Source organism: Malus domestica, chromosome 10, assembly GCF_042453785.1.
Source record: "Malus domestica chromosome 10, GDT2T_hap1".
Lineage (NCBI taxonomy): Eukaryota > Viridiplantae > Streptophyta > Magnoliopsida > Rosales > Rosaceae > Malus > Malus domestica.
In genome coordinates, this window is record NC_091670.1 from 19575001 (window position 1) to 19589307 (window position 14307).

The 14307-nt window shown below is 35.7% G+C and overlaps 1 protein-coding gene and 1 long non-coding RNA gene across 3 annotated transcripts; one reads left to right on the forward strand and one right to left on the reverse strand.

The window, feature by feature from the left end:
- Positions 1 to 339: 339 nt before the first annotated feature.
- LOC103432351 (telomere repeat-binding factor 1-like) lies at positions 340 to 7577 on the reverse strand. 2 transcript variants are annotated; one of them, XM_029109678.2, is made up of 7 exons: positions 7312 to 7577; positions 6838 to 7024; positions 6462 to 6679; positions 5073 to 5157; positions 3735 to 3818; positions 1446 to 1904; positions 340 to 896 (listed from the first exon to the last, which is right to left on the reverse strand). In XM_029109678.2, the coding sequence occupies exons 2-7, from the start codon at positions 6985 to 6987 to the stop codon at positions 882 to 884; spliced, it is 1011 nt and encodes a 336-aa protein (XP_028965511.1). In that variant the 5' UTR covers positions 6988 to 7024; positions 7312 to 7577; the 3' UTR covers positions 340 to 881. The 2 variants fall into 2 exon arrangements, with proteins under 2 accessions (XP_028965511.1, XP_028965510.1); XM_029109677.2 differs by having other exon boundaries at positions 6838 to 7033; positions 7312 to 7570.
- Positions 7578 to 10149: 2572 nt separating this feature from the next.
- Positions 10150 to 10979, forward strand: LOC108173068 (uncharacterized). The gene is made up of 2 exons (XR_001789676.3): positions 10150 to 10256; positions 10372 to 10979. It is a non-coding gene; the product is annotated as an uncharacterized lncRNA (long non-coding RNA).
- Positions 10980 to 14307: the final 3328 nt, after the last annotated feature.

The following is a 14307-nucleotide window of genomic DNA, read 5'->3' on the forward strand; positions in this document are numbered from 1 at the left end:
TTCACTTTTTGCGAAAATCAAAAGACCTCTCACTTACAAATGAAGATGAATATCACTAAACTGCAGTACTAAGTAGCTTATTTTAAAGGCATTGCATACCACTTAAATTTTCAATGTAAATTGTTTTTTCAAGCTCTCCAATGATTTCATGTTCCCACAAAAGGAAATAAAAACAACAATCATTGAGGAAATGGCCCATTTCTATCATATCAAGTTTTAGAAAAATCTATGTGCATAGTCTGCATATCTCAAAAATCCTACTTTAGTCTTAAGATTAAGGAAATGATCCATTTCTGTCAATTTTCCTATATTATACCAATCATCCTGATGACATAAATATACGCTCAAAACAAAGAGGACAAAACCTTATCATTGAATCAAACTAATCAGTACGATCCAAAGCATATACATATTGTTGCTGATGAATGAACTAACTCTACCTATGACAGCATATGCCTTCAGCCCTCTGGTTAGTAGGAAAGACCCCACTCTAAACGCGCAGGGCAGGGCGGAGCGTGGTGGATAGCAAAAATCACCTTCAAAGACGAAGATGACCGCCGCCTCCGCTTCTATCTTGAAGATCAAGAAAAAGAAGGAAAAGAAAAAATAACAAGACAATTACAACAACAAAAGAGATGCTGTTAAAATAACTTTTCTATCCCACTGTGAGTCCTAATTTTCTGCATTTCGACGCAGATTTATGGTTTGCAAAAGGAAATGAAAACTGCCATGAACCAGACTTTCCTACAATGAAACTAATCAAAATACAAATCACCTGTCTCTGTGTAGGTGAATTTGGTAACATAGTTTAATTGCAATAAAACATGTGTCCGGTCTCAAGAAACTTCTCGTTCATTGTTCTTGCATGTTTCAAACTTCATTCAGGGACGATTCATCTGCATATATTGACAGTAAAATGAAATTTAATTCAAAAGCTTGGTAAAGAGAATCAGACAAAGTTACAATCCAATTACCCTAAACCCTATCTACAATAATCAGAATTAGAACAGAGAGAGAGAGAGAGTGAGAGAGTAGGCATGTATGACCTCATCATAATCATTAAACGAAAAAATAAATGCAGAACTAGACTGAACACCAGATATATCCACAACTACTACAATGACAGTTAAATATATATTAGAAGGATCTACAAATACAGAATACGTGTGTTCGTTGGAGTGCAGTTGCAAAGAGAGGTTTTGGGCGGGGATGAACATAACTTGTGTTTAACAACAAAGGGGATTTCTCTAATGATAGTAAACAAACTCAACAAGCATTCAGCCCATTGCACATGCGAATTTTCAATTGTCAGAATAATTACTGTCCTTTTGCTAAAAGCAAGCATAAACTCAAGCCAAGATTATAAACTCACTACTTTAGCATTTCAAATCACGCCAAGACAATGAATTCACTGTATAAAAGAAAATATGCTATGTGAACTTTACCGTCTTCGCAGCATTTCTTCCTTTTAGTGTCTTCATTGCTGCTTCTGCAAAAGCTTGTGCTGCTTCTGCATCAGCTTCAGCAGCCTCAGCTTCCCTAGCTGCCTCTTCAGCTTCAGCAATGGCAGCTTCCGCCTCTTTCACTGCTTGAGCAGCAGCTAAAGTAGCTTCCCTGGGGGTCATAGTCCTCATCTTCGCAAGCTCCCAATCAATTTGGGCTTTCATCATGATGGTAGCCTCATCATTGTCAAATTTTGGAGACACCATATATCTTCCCTCAAAAGGAGACACCATCGGTCTTCCCTCAAAAGGAGATGCCATACGTCTTCCCTCAAAAGGAGATGCCATACGTCTTCCCTCAAAAGCAGAGGCAACCTGTCTTCCCTCAAAAGGATACATCGAGGTATTTCTTCTTTTTTCAGATAACGCTGGGGTAGGTGCAATCCTGTATCTGCGTTTTACCTGTCAAAATAAAAACACAAACTAGTAAGATCAAACTCTAATCAACTCTAACCATATTCAATTCCAGGGTTAACAACCCTTGAGGAATATCATAGCATAAACTAGTGTCCTTTCTTTTTTTAAAAAGAAAATCCCAATCGAAGCACATGAACAAGTCGGTACTGTAGACCAAGTAAATTATATATCCAAGTACCAGCAAGCATTAATATCATAATATCCTCAATATTTATCCATCTAGCAAGAATCAATATTAGATACAATGACATTTTTTTTACACTCCATTCAAAATTTCCATCCAACTTACACCGGTATCAATATTTTCTTGATTTCATCAACATTTCCATACTTTTACATATGGCATGACATTTCCATTTTTTGTCCAATGATAAAAAAACCAATGTGATTAAAGATTCTCAAGCCAAGCCAAACTCTCTTAAAGCTGTGATTCATAAATAATGTCTCAACACTTCCATTTACTCATGTAAAAGTTGGTTTAGTATAGTATGGTATCAAATAAGACATAGGCGGCTCACATACGATGATTTCAATAAACTTTTAATATGTGAGTAAATTAGAATTTTACAACAATTCAATCACCCATATCTTCACTGCATTCAAAGTTTGGGGAACAATAAGCTGTCAAAAGAAAGTGGCTTTGTTTGTTTATCTACCAAATCTAAGAAAAACTAAGGTAAACTTCTCAGTCAATCATTGTACTACCATGGAAAAATCAAAACCCAACTCTGAGTTGTTAACATGCAAACATGGACCACGAAAGAAACAAGTAATAAACATAAAAATAAACTGTTCATATCAGAACCCGACATATTAAGCCCCGCTAAACTTATATCATGGGACAACTACAGAAACACTAAGATCGGACCGAAATGCTTATCTTGAAGCCCTAAACACTAAAATAAAGGGGGAAAATCGGAGTAAGTTCTTTTCAATTCAAGATGTCCAGATACTGATTTATTCAAATAAAGAAGAAGTTCGGGAGATTTATGGAAAATACAACACGTAATACTAATTTTTTTTTAATTTAGAGAGCATACAAGAAGAATAGACCTACACTCGTACAAATGGAGTGTTTAGCAGTCTGACCAGATTGGCAGAACCAAGGGAAAAGGCACTACATGGGCCATAGAAAAGTGCAATTTATCGTGTGATCAATCAGATCTCGAATGATTAAAAATAGAGAAAATCTAGGATGAAAAAACCTGTAACACTGTTTAAATAGTTGATCTTCTAAACCTCATTAATTAATTCCGGAAATTACCATGTAAGGGAATTTCAAACAGAACAAGCATGAAGTTGCCAATCGCCTATGAAAATTTGTTCCTTTCATGTATAGAGTAAATTGACATAGTTATTGAAATTATTATTGTCATGTGGCACATGTAGCTCCAGTTGTAATTAACATATGCTCCCACACCCAAATCGACAGTTTGATCTCCCTACCCCTTTTTGGCCCCATTCTTATCAACCAGAACTTTCTAGTATGTGGCATATGCCCAAATGATCCCTTTTTTTTGGAGTACACTTTCCAATATGATGACAAATCTCGGAAAACCTAACCTTTTTATACATGTGTACAACGTTTGATTACTTGCTGTACAACAATCAAAAACCACATTGCATGCAACAATTCTGACCGTTTAAGTCCAACTTACTTGTAAGTGTATAAAAATGACAACTCCACGCACATTAAGTAGTCATTAATTGTTTGTTCCACAAAAACCACATAATCTAACACCAATAAAAAACAAAACCATAAAAGCTATACATATAGGACAACATTTGGAGATTATTAGACCACGATATATTTACCTTAATCAGTTTACGGCTTGCTGTCAAGAATTTTAGTTTCTCAGATAATAGCCTCTTGAAATCTTGAGGAGGCCAATATTCGTCCTACAAAATAAAATATCTTAAGGTGAGCTCATTACACAAAATAATAGCAAGAAATAATGCTAGTGTATAACATAACTCAACAGCATAAAAAGACAAATAGATGCAACCTATGTACTGACAGTAATTACATAGCATAATTATTGTTAAATTATTGTAGATCTTATTCAGCAGTATGAAAAAATTGAACTATAACCTATCTAAAGTATCAGATTTCATGTACCATATAATCGGCGTAACCTTGGGAGGATATACAAGTGTGTATCAGTGAACCCAGAGTAGATATCATAACCACTCTTCTTGACAAGGCTAGGCTATCATACGTGGGGTTTACTTTACAAATTATGTTAGGCTAGGAGATGAAACTGGACATTCAAAGTTAACGAGACTTGCACAAGAGCTCATTTCTCTTGGAAAAGTGTATGGACTAAACACTGGTCCAACCACTCTTTAAACTTTTTTTCCTTTTTAATTTCTTAAAGTTTAATGAATTTGAAACCCAAGAAAGCAATTCATGACAATGTCATTAACAATGTTGTAGAGGCCTATCAGTGAATATCAATGTCCACTTGTCTTGAACCATATACTGAAGGCTATTTTATTACCAAATATTGTCAATCTCCAAGCCTATTAATCAGTGGATCTTTGGATTAAATTACATTCACACTTCACTACCTTGTGCGTGAAATCTTGAAAGGAAAAAAAGAGACAAAATATCCTCAAGGAATCCAAACAAAGAGTAATAGAGAAAGCAAAGAGTAATATAAAATTTAAAGCTAAATATCCGCAACCATAAAACTGATGTGTGCAATCAAGGATGTCTGTATATTACACAGAGCCTCCCTGCAAGGGACAATGATGTGAGGGTTCAACGTGCACCATCAGCTAAATATATACAACAACAACAACAAAGCCTTTTCCCACTAAGTGGGGATCAGCTTAATATATATTCCTTTTTTTTTTTTTATTTGTGGCTAGCAATTGTTCTTTATTCCCAACCCTGATGCTTTCTAGAACAGCAGTGAGAAGGCCCATATAACCAAAATGCAATAAACTCCTTTAAAATATTCGCTATGAAAATATTAGCTGAGTGAGCACACTTAACTACATCACTAGCTTGTGATATTTGTCAACTTCATAAAACATGTAGGAAACAGTTTGATATAATCAACCAATTTATGACCAGATACTCATAAAGTGGGATGTGCCATAGAAAATTGCAAATAACACATAATTTTTGTCAAACATAGAGGCTACCTCTATATATGCAGCAATAGTCGTTTTATTAGATCCACCAGGCTCCTTCAACCTTGTTATAGCTTCCATGATAAGATTGTCCAGCCTACAAGCATTAACAACAACAAAGTATCGAAGTTACAGCAGAGTTTAAAATTTTGAAGTATGACAAGAAAAAAAAACTGAATAATAGCTGGTAGCCTGATTTAAAACAAATAATAACTAACTTATAGTCAATAATTGTAAATGATAAAATAGCAGCAACACCTACGATAATTGCAAATAACAAAGACACCAAAAAAAATTCTCTTTAACATCATGATTATTTCAGTGCTGGACAAAAGGAATGAAACATTTGTCAGTATGCCCCAATCTAATGTTATTGCTTAACTATAGAGATTATCTGATCAACCTGGGAAAAGAAGATATGAATTCAAAAAGATGACCGGTGTCCCTTTGCTTTTGTGCCCCTAACAAATTATATATGTCCATTACTATTGTTCAAACAACCAGTTCTCTATTGTTTTATAATATGTAATTGTTTGCCCAAGTTAAGGGGTCACCATGTACTTGCAACTGTAAAGATCAGTCCAGTTCACAAGGAAAGAGAAAAACCAGGTCAGTGTCTACAAATTATGGAATAAGAGCAAGCATCTATCTAGTGAAATCGGACTGCTAAACGGGAGGCCATAATATACCTACTTCAACACACAAAATGCTCATGTATGTGTAAATGACAGTGATTTAACTCTATGGAAGATTTTAGACACCCCATTTGATTTTGTATATCTTCTCAATTTAATCTGAACCCTAACACCTTTAAAAATGAAGTACCTAATTGGACAATTGATTGATCCAACCTGCCTTCAGCCTATCACAATCCACTGTAAAAAGGTCGTACCCAGTGCACAAGGCTCCCGCTTTACGCAGGGTCTGGGAGAGGTGAATGTCGGCTAGCCTTACCCCCATTTATGGAGAGGCTGCTCCCAAGTCTCGAACCCGAGACCTACCGCTCATGGACGAAGGCACTTGCCATCGCACCAAGTGCGACCTCACAATCCACTGTAAACTACAAATAAACAAATAAGCCATGCAACAAAGATTACTGGTCCCCAACATTTAGCATGTCAAATTATGAAAAATTTAGACAGAGAACTCAACTAGTGAACTTCTGAATCTTAATAAGTGTCACACACAAAATGAAGACACTAATATTGCACAACTAACCAATCTGAACCCTTCGAGATGTCGTGAATAACATTAACAAACAAATCAACCTGCTGAATTGCACAAGAGTTATTGGTCCTCAAAAACTGAATAGAATATATCAGATGGGCAGTATTTAAATACGAGATTTGGCAATGACTTTTAAAAAACAAGAATTCGAAAAAGCCAAGAAATCTGTCTAACCTCACAATAGATTTTCTTGGACCAGAAATCTGCTGGGTCTCACTAGAAACTGAAATAGGCTTAGCATCCATCATTTCATCATCGCTTTGAACAGTAGTACTGAGAGGAATAGAGTTTTCATCATGTTTAGAAATCAGATGCTTTCTTCTAAGTGCTGTCTTGGCTTTCTCTCGAGAGCCCCATCCATTTGCCATGACACTCATATTTCTCCACTTATCCTACCCATGACGATACAAAATAAAATAAAATACTCCATACGAACACAGACCAGCAAATAGTTTCAAAAATCTATTAAAGAATTGATAAAAGCATCGGTACACTTCATGTCCAACAAAATGAGTAGTACAACAAGTATATAGTGTTAAAAGAACCCTACCTTAAGATCTACATTTGAGCGAGTATACAGAACGCCACTAAATTCTGGATCTTTAAGTATGGTCCGCCATTTTCCTGCGCCATGTTTAATAACTCCAGCTTTAAGGGCTGATTCTTCTTCTGCCGTCCATTTCTGCTTAGGAGCACCCATAGGGGGTAACACAGACAAACTCCGCCACAGAATCAATCTGCAAAGCCTTGGTGAAAAGCAGAGTAAACGAACACCAGTAATTATTATTATTATTATTCAAACCCTAAAAGGCTAAAAGCATCCATAGCAAATTTCAACAGCCGAACGTGAAATTTCCATACCACACAAACACAACAAAATCTAAATTCCCAGCATTTATTCAAAAGGAAACCCAATACAAATCAATTTCCCAATCAAATGTCACGAATTTGTTCAAATCACCTCGAAAATCCACGAATCCAGACAATAAGAATCGAAATTACATGAAGGGATAGGGAAAATTACCAGAAATCGGCGTCGGATTCATCGAATTTTAATATGAATTCGATTGCCAAGTTTAAATTCAATTCGGTGTTGAGGGCTCTGAGATTTGATTTGAATTCGGTTCAGAGGGTCCCGGGGAAGGTGAAGGCGTTGGTCGCTGCTCTCTCGCGTCCACCTGGGATTTTTGCGGGTCGACACGAAAAATCAGTTTCAGGCCTTGCTGGCCAAAGAGTGACATGCAATTTCGGTTGTGCTCCGTTATGGTAGTAGTGACGTATACAAAGGGCACGCATATGGGGCTCCGGAGCTACTTATTTTTCAAGTTGTGTGTGTGTTTTTTTTTTTTTTTTTTTTTTTTGAGTGGAGAAGGGTGATTCAAATTTAAATATGTTGAAATATTATTACAAAATTGAACTAGTCAGAGAAACGCTCCAATTCTGATATCTATATTATTGTCCATTATGCGGGTTTAAAGTACAGATGTGATGCCTTATAATTTATATAAGTCGTCAAATTATTATTTTGAAATTTTGTGAATTCAGTTAACTTTGAATTACCGTTGTACCAACAACAAAGAAAAAAAGGGCACGAGTGGGGGTAGCGTGTGACATCCCACATCGTCCAGGGGAGTGATCCTTAAATGTATATTTCCATCCCTACTTAGCACGAGGTCTTTTGGGAGCTCACTGGCTTCGGGTTCCGTAGGAACTCCGAAGTTAAGCGAGAAGGAGGCCAGAGCACTCCCAGGATGGGTGACCCACTGGGAAGTTGCTCGTGAGTTCTCAGAAACAAAACCGTGAGGGCGTGGTCGGGGCCCAAAGCGGACAATATCGTGCTACGGTGGTGGATTGGGCCCGGGAAGTGATCCGCCCCGGGCCGGGATGTGACATAGCGGGTGGAAGGCGCGAACCACAATTTTGGCGGTTCAATATTATCACCTTTATATGCTGAAAACAAAATTAATTATAAAACGAAACAACGAGGACAACCGAATGTCATAATTGTTTTTATTATCATCATCACCATCATCATCATAATTTTTATCCTTCATTTCTTCGCAAGGTAAAAGTATTTTAAAAAATTATGAAACTTTTTTTTGTTTTTGCCAACATTCAAATGTATTTCGTAAAGAATTACAATATGAAATCTTAACCACAAATTTCCAATTATAAGATTAAGGATAAACTCAAATGTCTTAGGTTAGAATCAAATCAATTGACACGGTTAATTAAATGACATTCAATTGAATCGAATTGATAAGGAATGTACAAATATTGAATGACACGATTAATTTGAATGACATTCAACGGAATTGAATTGATAAGGAATATACAAATATTGAATTTTAATTATAAATTTCCTATTATAAATGCAATGATAAACTCAAAAATTTAAGGTTAGTGTCACATCATTTGACAAGATTAAATTGAATGACAGAATCAAATTGATAAAAAAAAAAAGGAACTTTAACGAAAAGCACCCGGTACTGTTCACTTTAACGAAAAACCACATTTTTACACTAAAAAGTCAATCCTGGTACTATTCACTTTACCCTTTATTTTGTCCTTATCATTAAAACTCAAAGTTTTCAAGCCCTTTTCATTAGTTTTCCTAAAAAAAAATTGTACAAATATTGCCTCTTTATCATAAAATTTCAATTATATGATACAAGGATAAACTCAAACATCTTTAAGTTCATGTCAAGTCATTTGACATGGTTAATTTGAATGACATTCAATTGAATCAAATTGATAGGACGACGACTAAGGCATCCAAAGTATCAATTTTTATTTTATATTTAGTTGAGGAGAGGAAGGCAATTCAAACTCAAGACTTATTTAACTATCGTTTGTGATCACTTAGGCCTCATTTGTTATGCTGTATTAAACACCGGATAAAACTATGAGAAATTTTATTTGAACTCATGTAACTTCTTTCTACACCCAACTTACTCTATTCACCCATATTATTTTTTTATTAAAGAATTAATCTCTCTTTAAACCCAAATTTATTACCTAAACTACACTCCCAAATCCAATTCAAAATGTTAAATTATCTTTACACCAATTCCCTTTATAAAATAACATCTGTAATTGATTTTTTTTTTTTTAAAAAAAAAAAGAGGCATCCTTGCCCCACCCCCTCTTCCCACTAGCATTTCCATGGCTACCTTTTTTTTTTCTTTCTACTACCAAACCCAAACATTTGCCTTTTTTTATTTCTACTGATGTGCATAAGCAATAAATCAAACCATTCATCCCCTTATATTTATCAATAAGCAAAGAAGTTTATAATCTAAGAATATTGGTAAGAAGTTTTTTCTTAGAATTTTCCAATTGCAGAAAGTTTAACAAACCATTCGGGATTGATGAAAAAAATTGAAACCCAAATATTGATCTTCTAAACTTTAAAAAAATTGAAATCAAACAAACAAAATATTCATAAATTGAGGCATACCTTAGTTGGAGGATTCAAAACTTCAAAATCACCATCCATCAATATAAAAACTTGTTTTTCTCCACAAAACCTATTAGGGTTTTAGCTAGAATGAATGTAGGATAAACAATAAGTGATGGTAGGGTTTAATGGGTCTATTGATAAATTTGGGTTTTATTATTAATTTCATTTTGTACTTAATAGTAATTATACAATAGAATAAAATAGATAATTAACAATTTAAATTCAAGTTGAGCAAAAAAAAAATTACATAAGTTCAAATAAAATTTCTCTAAAACTATTTAATATGAACCTAGTGTTTGGTACTGTTATGAATTAAATTGCCGCCAATTAATTTATCAGGGCCCACCTGTTTTATCTGCCTCACACTGTATAACTTATACGCTACAAATCGTCAGCATTATTTAGTCGGGTTCTGAAAAAACGCTAAAACAAAAACTCACGCTCGCTCTTTCCGAAACCCTTCTCTCGCGATCTGCTTGTGCGGCCATCTTCTTCTCCAACTGAAAGTATTCCTTCTTCTTCTATTTCTCCATCTCTCTGGATTGATTTCTTAAGTTCTTGTAACTGCCTTTTGGGTTTTCTTCATTGCCATCACCAAGAACTTGTCTTTTTTTACTGCAGACTTCGTCAAAGCTTTACTTTTTGGATAAAAAGCTTGCCTCTGTGATGGGTATTTGAGCTTCTGCCTTCCTAGGTTATAATCAAAGTGAATCTTCATCTAATTTGACATGGGTATTCGATTTCAACGACCGCGTCGGTGCTGGCCATGAAAACCCAGAACCCAACCACGACCAGCGTCCACTGCTTCACGGTGGTGTGTTGTAAAACCAAAAAAAAAAAGTGTTGTTGTAGAATTAGTGAAGGAATGCGATAATAATTCTGCAATCCGTCCAAGACCCAATTCTGTAATCCTTCCAATTCTGCAATTTCTCATACGAGCTCAAGTCTTGCAATCTCTTATTGAGTAAATCTTGCAATCTCTCGTTGTGTGGAGATGTTTTAGTTGCTGCTGCTGCTGCTGAGCTCCCAAAACAATTGGGTAATCACCATTTTTCTTCCTTTTTTTTAACTTTTTTATTTTCCTTCCAATAACCAAGATTTGCTCTGGGGCGGAGGCGAAGTCAGTTCGTGCTTGCATATGGGTATTTTGGATTGAATAAGTTTTGTTTATGGTGATTGTGGTTGCAAATTGGATGATTTTGGATTGAATAAATTTTGGCATTGGGCAAGTCATGGGGTTTGTGAGTTGTCTTGGGTTTTGTTTTTCATTAATCATCAAATTTTCTCATATTATTTTGAATTCATCTTATCTGGTGCAGTATCAAGTATAATATAAATAATACGATCATTAGTTCGATATTATATCAAACGGTCGACTAATTTAATTAGTATTATCTGTCATTTATCTTATTTGACTGAAATAGTCAGTATAATCCGAACTACTAAACGAGACCTTAGAGTCTCTCTTCCATCAATAGGAACTCCCAACCCTTTGACCACACGCCTTAGCATAGCCTTTGCCTCATGAACATCCACAATGAATTTAGTGTGCTTTGGTAAAACTTATTGAAATCGGAAGTCGTTTAGTTATTTAATTGTGACCTGATAAATAGACGAACATAATGTTATTAATAAAAAAGAAATTTTCACAATAATAAATATAGTAACAAACAATTTTCGATTTAAGTGAATAATTTTTACAAGGATGACCTATGATTAATAATGACCTAAAAATAAATATTTTAGATTACAAGAAGCATTGTGAAGCATGCCCGAGCAAGCGGTTAATGTCGTATTAATTAAATTACTAATTAGCTTTTGAGAACTCCGGTGTTATTATTTTTATCTTTCATTTCTTCACAAAGGGGATCATTTTTGCTCACCATCATAAACTATGGTGTATACCTACCATACACTTAATCAATTGACACGTGTCATTTCACTTAATCTTTGTTAATTTTTTTCAAAATTGAAAAACTAACATTTAATGTGAAAGTTAACTAGAGTTAGATGAAAGAACACGTGTCAATTGATTAGGTGTATGGTGAGCATACACCATAGTTTATGGTGGTGAGCAAAAATGCTCCCCTTCACAAAGTATGAAAAGATTTTTGATAAATTCAAGTATAATTTATGGGAGGCTACAATACTTACATATATTTTATACAATCATCATCTGACGGTAATATATGCACATATGAATATATGTATTTAATACAATCACCATCTAACAACAATGGTGAAGCCAGAAATTCTCAAGGGAAAGGGCGAAATTTAAAAAGTTTAGGGTCCTGGAAAAATGTGAACATTTATTCGAGGTCAAAGTCCAGGATTTGCAATGTGACAACCCGTTCTTAATTTTACGTTTTTATTAAATTTAAAAGTTTGAATTTACAAAAATGCCCTAGAGGTAAGGACTTTGACTTTCGTTTACCATCGTCTAGAGGAACGTATGACTTATTCTTTTAGCGTATCCTTGTAGTCCTTGTTGGTGCGAACGCATAAGCGAAAGCTGTTTGCGAGTCTGGATGATAACGGTATAGTTACGGACTTTTGAATTTGGTTATTTATATTTCAGTTTGTAAATTAATTTAACTCCTTTAAGGAAGTAGCCCAATCAAATTTTAGGCACAAAGGACCAATCACATAAAAGGAAGGAAAGCCTTCAGCAAATCAGAAAAGAAAAGAAAAGAAAAGAAAAGGGAGAAAGCTCCCAATTTCCCCGTCACCCACACCTCCGCGACCTCCCATTTTCCAAGGCCGATTCCGGCCAATTCCGGTGGAGTTTTTCGACTCACCACCACCATCTTGAAGCTCTCATTACCCTCTACAAACCCCAACTAAGAACTACCTTGATTAACCACTGTATGAGGCAGTTTGAGACCACGAAAGTCGACAGTTCTCGCAGTGCTCCAGCCACCATTTTCAATTTTCCAGCGAATTGGAAAAGCAATGGCGATGCCACCACTTGGGCTTTGTAGCCCATCATCCCAGGAGAAAATCCCAACCAACCTTGACCCTATTGGACCACCGTAGACGACGTCGGGAAGCTTTAGGCACCCGTCGGATTTGTGGGCAAAATTGACTATCTTCCGTCCACTTTTGGACTTCGTGGTAGGTATGAAAGTTGTTCCTCTCTTTGAGATCTTCATTTTTTGTGAATTTTGGTAATTTTTAGAAATAGTTGAATTTTTTGGCAAGTTGGGGTGGCCAACCGCCACCTGAGGCGACGCGTGGGCCGAGGGGTCCCTTGACCTTCCTAGGCTAAATTTGAATACCTTGGTTCCGTTTGTGAAGTCCGATTGACGAAATTCCGTCGTTTGAACTTAGTCCCATTATGGTCCGCCACTTGATTATTACAGCAACCGACGATCCAACCGTTGGATCGTCATTAAATTTTAATACATTATAGTGTGTAATATTTGAGGATATTAGAAACTTATGGATTGGGAATCTAAAGTACGAATCTTCCCAAATTGGAATTGTAAGTTCATAAAATAAAACATTGATCACCACTTGAATTGGCAATTGGAGGAGATCCAACCGTTGGATCGTAATGAAACTTTAGTATGATGTTTTAAAAGCACAATGTGGATATTTGGAAGTTACGGATCAGAAATCTGAGATGCGGATCTTCTGGATCGAGTTACGTAGGGTTGTGGACCCTACCGTCAATCTTTGACCAACGATTGACTTTTGGTCAATAGGTCCCAAATCATTCTAGAACGTCCTTGGGGATATGTTTTATGTAAGTTATGTGTTTTATCGATGAGAACTCTGAGATGTGATTTGATAATTGTAATAGGCGATGATGGTTCGTGATGTCTCGATTTTCGTGCTAGGGAGTCGTAGCACGTACCTTAGGTAAGTGGGTCTTTTCCTTTTATCGTATATAGATATGACTGATAATTCCACAAATGCTTTTAAATTGTTCTATGCATTTTATGCCATGTTATATATATATGTTAAAATACTATGGTATGGTTGAGTTTTAGATTGCATTATGGTATATCTATATGCATATTATCGGCATATAATTATTGTGAATGCTTTGAAGTACTAAGTTGAACTACGAATGGCTTGATCCCATTTGAGGGTACGTAGGCAGTCTAACAAGACAGTTAGATGCAGCCATAAAACAATCCAAATTTAACATGGTACTTGGTTTCTTTAAGGAAAGAAGTTATGATGGTTAACAATGTAGAGATTAACCATGATTTTATTCTGGTCTGTCACTGGGTTTAGTTATGATTAAGAATGTTGGGAAATTATAGTGGTTATGCCAAATGACGCTGCGGATGCCCCAGTAAGCTTCAGGTGAGTACATGTTGATGATAGTGATTTCAATGTGTATGGTTATGTTTTTATGCATTTAATGCTTATCATCTTGCACCTCAGTGTTAGTGCTCCACCCGAGGACAAGGCCTAGTCTTCACGTGATCGTAGCACTTGAGTGTATTTATTTACACCTAGCCTGTGGTACAGACCACATTAAGTGGTTCCGACTCATGTGCAGGAATTGGTAGATAATATATATAGGCGACTCCGACTTATGTG

What these genes read in the sequence shown, in the direction of transcription:
- LOC103432351 (XM_029109678.2), bottom strand. Translation starts at nt 6,987, where the DNA reads ATGGGTGCTCCTAAGCAGAAATGGACGGCAGAAGAAGAATCAGCCCTT. An exon ending in CCAAGAAAATCTATTGTGAG is followed by an intron (nt 5,158 to 6,461) that starts GTTAGACAGATT and finishes TAATGCTTGTAG; the next exon opens with GCTGGACAATCTTATCATGG. An exon ending in CAAGCCGTAAACTGATTAAG is followed by an intron (nt 1,905 to 3,734) that starts GTAAATATATCG and finishes TTATTTTGACAG; the next exon opens with GTAAAACGCAGATACAGGAT.